The 3,263-nt window shown below is 33.0% G+C and overlaps 1 protein-coding gene across 3 annotated transcripts in view; it reads right to left on the bottom strand.

The window, feature by feature from the left end:
- Positions 1 to 2,047: 2,047 nt before the first annotated feature.
- The window catches only part of LOC143301907 (chorion peroxidase-like), a 64,985-nt gene continuing 63,769 nt past the window's right edge, over positions 2,048 to 3,263 (bottom strand). For all 3 annotated transcript variants that reach the window (XM_076616348.1, XM_076616347.1, XM_076616350.1), the window contains exon 17: positions 2,048 to 2,590. In XM_076616348.1, the coding sequence (XP_076472463.1) occupies positions 2,518 to 2,590 (73 nt within the window). In that variant the 3' untranslated portion in view covers positions 2,048 to 2,517. The remainder of the gene's footprint in view (positions 2,591 to 3,263) is intronic.

Genomic DNA, 3,263 nt, shown 5'->3' with positions numbered 1-3,263 from the left:
TTCTACTTGCTGGGGATAGGAAATCTTTTGAATGTTGTGTTACAACTCTTGATAAATTTGGCTGTGTCTCAGGTCTCTATTTGAATTCAAGCAAAACTAGTGCTATTTGGTTAGGGAGCAAAAAGAATTCTAAGACGCGTTATATGGAACATTTAGGTATGGACTGGAATCCTACAAGATTCCGAATTTTAGGGATTTGGTTTACTAATGATTTAAAAGAATGTGTAACTATAAACTATTCAGAGAGATTAGCAGAAATAAGATATTTGTATAAGATATGGGTAAAACGCCAGTTAACGCCTCTAGGCAGAGTAGCAATTCTGAAATCTGTTATTCTTTCCAAACTGACTCATCTGTGGTTGCTTTTGCCAAACCCACCGGATACATTTTTTAATACATGTCAACATATTTGTTATAAGTTTGTTTGGAACAATAAACCAGATAAAATTAGCCGTAAAACTGCTCATAAAAGTGTAAAAAATGGTGGCATCGGTCTTCCTGATGTTAAATTGTTTGCCTTATCTTTAAAGCTTTCCTGGATTCGTAAAGCTGAAAATTCAAATCACAAGTGGAAGCACCTCTTGCTGTGTAACTTCCCCCAATGGCCAGCTATTGATAAATATGGTCCAGAGTTTATCTTAAATTTTGCCAAATATAACCAGTTCTGGACAAATGTGTTTGAAAGTTATAAGATTTTCTTTTATAAATGTGAACCAAAAAACTCAGCGGAACTGCTTGCAGAGCCATTGTGTTATAATAATCGTGTTCAAATTGGTAGAAGGTGTATTATATCCAGACTGCTCAGTAATCATGATGTGTATTGTCTTGCACAGTTTTTTGATGATGATGGTAAAGTTTTTTCATATGTACGCTTCAAAGAAAAATATGATTTGCACATTGATTTCCTTACTTATGCTGGATATAAATCAACAATAAACGAATTAGTTAAAAAGCATAATATTCATGTGGATAGCAACAGACACACAAATACTTCGCTCTGCTTCAAACACTTGTTTTCTGTTTCTAAAGGCTCAAGACCATATTATGATGTGTTGATTGAAAATGATATGAAACCAAAATGTTGTGAGAAATGGGACTTAAAGCTTTTGATGCATCATAACTGGAAATCTTGTTTTATGCATGCACACAAGATAGTTGATGTAAAGCTGAAATGGTTTCAACTGAAAATAATACACCGATGTTTATGTACAAAAATTGTTTTAAAAGAAATTGGTGTTACAGATAATAACAACTGTAGTTTTTGTAGAGAACACAAAGATAGTATTGATCATGCTTTTTGGAAATGTAATTATGTGCAAATGTTTTGGAACGCTTTAACGGACTTGATAAAAGAGAGATGTGTAAACGCAGGAAATTTAAAGTTAACAGAATCACTTGTGCTATTTGGACATGATGTGACAATAACAACTGATGCTGTTTTGTGTTTTATAATATTGTTTGCAAAGTATTACTTATATTTATGTAAAATTGAAGACAGCCTTCCACAAATATCAGTTTTTTTGAACAAATTAAAAACTCGATATAGAATTGAAGAATATAATGCATATATTAACTTTAACCATACCATTTTCTCTGCCAGATGGCTGCCTTACAAATTATTGATCACAAATGATTAGTAACCTGTTCATGATTAACAAAAAATAACCATCCATATTTATTTTCTTTTTATTGATATTCATAAGACATGATTGAGGTGTTCACTTTCCGTAAACGTGTTCTAAGATACTTGACAGTTTGTATTCCTTGACAGCTTGTGTAAGATCTTAAGAAATGAATGATAATACTCCATGATGATAACCAACCAGTGTATAATCCAGCTGCTTGGCTGTTTCTATCCAAGTATATATGGTGTTTGTTTGTTTGTTTTTTGTTCTTTGTTTGTTTTTGTTTTCTTCTTTATAAATGTCCATTAAGATGCTGTTGTTGTTGTAAAATGTCAACCTACCAAAATGGAATTAAAAAAATGTTAAAAAAAAAAAAAAAAAAAAAAGATTTCCAAACACAACAGAACCACAAAGAACTGAGATCGTTTCACCAGTATCTTTAATACTTGGAATACTTCAGAAGACTATATATATATTCCTAATTTCCAACAATCACTGAAACACCAATGAAAACTTATATTCAAACAGCGTTAAATAACCGTAATACAATATTACATCCATGCATTACAATTTTTGCGTTCCCGACATTCGACGGGTATGTTGTTGTTGTTCTTGTTGTTTCCAACCCAGAATATATCCCTTATTCAGCATTCAAAACATTGCTCCATGAACAGTTTCAGTCAGATAAGTGTTATCACCCACAACCGACAGAACGAAACAAAAAACAGTGAAAGTGACAGGCCTGGCAACAGCAGTGAAATGCATCTCCTGCCAGTCACGGATTGATGTCAGTTTTCATTCCAAATTTTAAAAAATCAACCGTTGTTTTTTTTTTGTTTGTTTGTTTTGTTTTTGTTTTTTAACGACCAATCAGAACGGGGCTGTTACAGGATCACCAATTGCGGAGGAAAACGTTCAGGTTGATGCCGTGTCTCACAAGCACGTCACAGTTCACGTAGGGATTACTGCACACAGATTCCAAGAGGCTTTCAAAGCATGCAGACTGATCGATACATGCTACACGACACCTGCTGTTTAAAAAGAAAAAAAAGGAGAAGGGTGCAGAAAAAACTACACAAATACAACGAAAAACGCACACACACCGCAACAACTGTATACAAGAAAAGGGTAGGGGGAAAAGAACAACAAAAAAACAAACAACATAGGGACCATTCATCAGGACGAGAAAGAAAGAAAGAAAGAAAGAAGACAGAGAGAAAGAAGACGAAGTGTGTAAATAAGACAGTATAGTAAAGAAATGAAGGAGAGGACAAAGACAGACAGACAGATAATACATAGGAAAGTGAAGAAAATTTTAAAAAAAGAAAAAAAAAAGGAAGAGAGTAAGAAGACAGAAAGCAAGTAAGAAAGAGAAAAAGAAAAAAACAAACAAGTAATATTAAGTAAAGAAATTTTTGGACAGAGTATGTGAGATATTTAAAAGAAATGTGTTCACATTGTGATAGACTTAACCTAAATGACACACTGGTGCTTTCTGGACATAACAAAATGAAAACTGATGGATGTTTCTCATATATTTTATTGATAGCTAAAGTCTATGAATACAATTGTAGAATCAATAAGTAAAACCAACACTACAAATGTTCATAAAAGACCACAAACAGGCATATGAAGTAG

The sequence above is a fragment of the Babylonia areolata genome, chromosome 28, assembly GCF_041734735.1.
Source record: "Babylonia areolata isolate BAREFJ2019XMU chromosome 28, ASM4173473v1, whole genome shotgun sequence".
NCBI lineage: Eukaryota > Metazoa > Mollusca > Gastropoda > Neogastropoda > Buccinidae > Babylonia > Babylonia areolata.
Note: the sequence above shows the minus strand (reverse complement) of the source record. Positions and strands in the feature narration are given on the sequence as shown.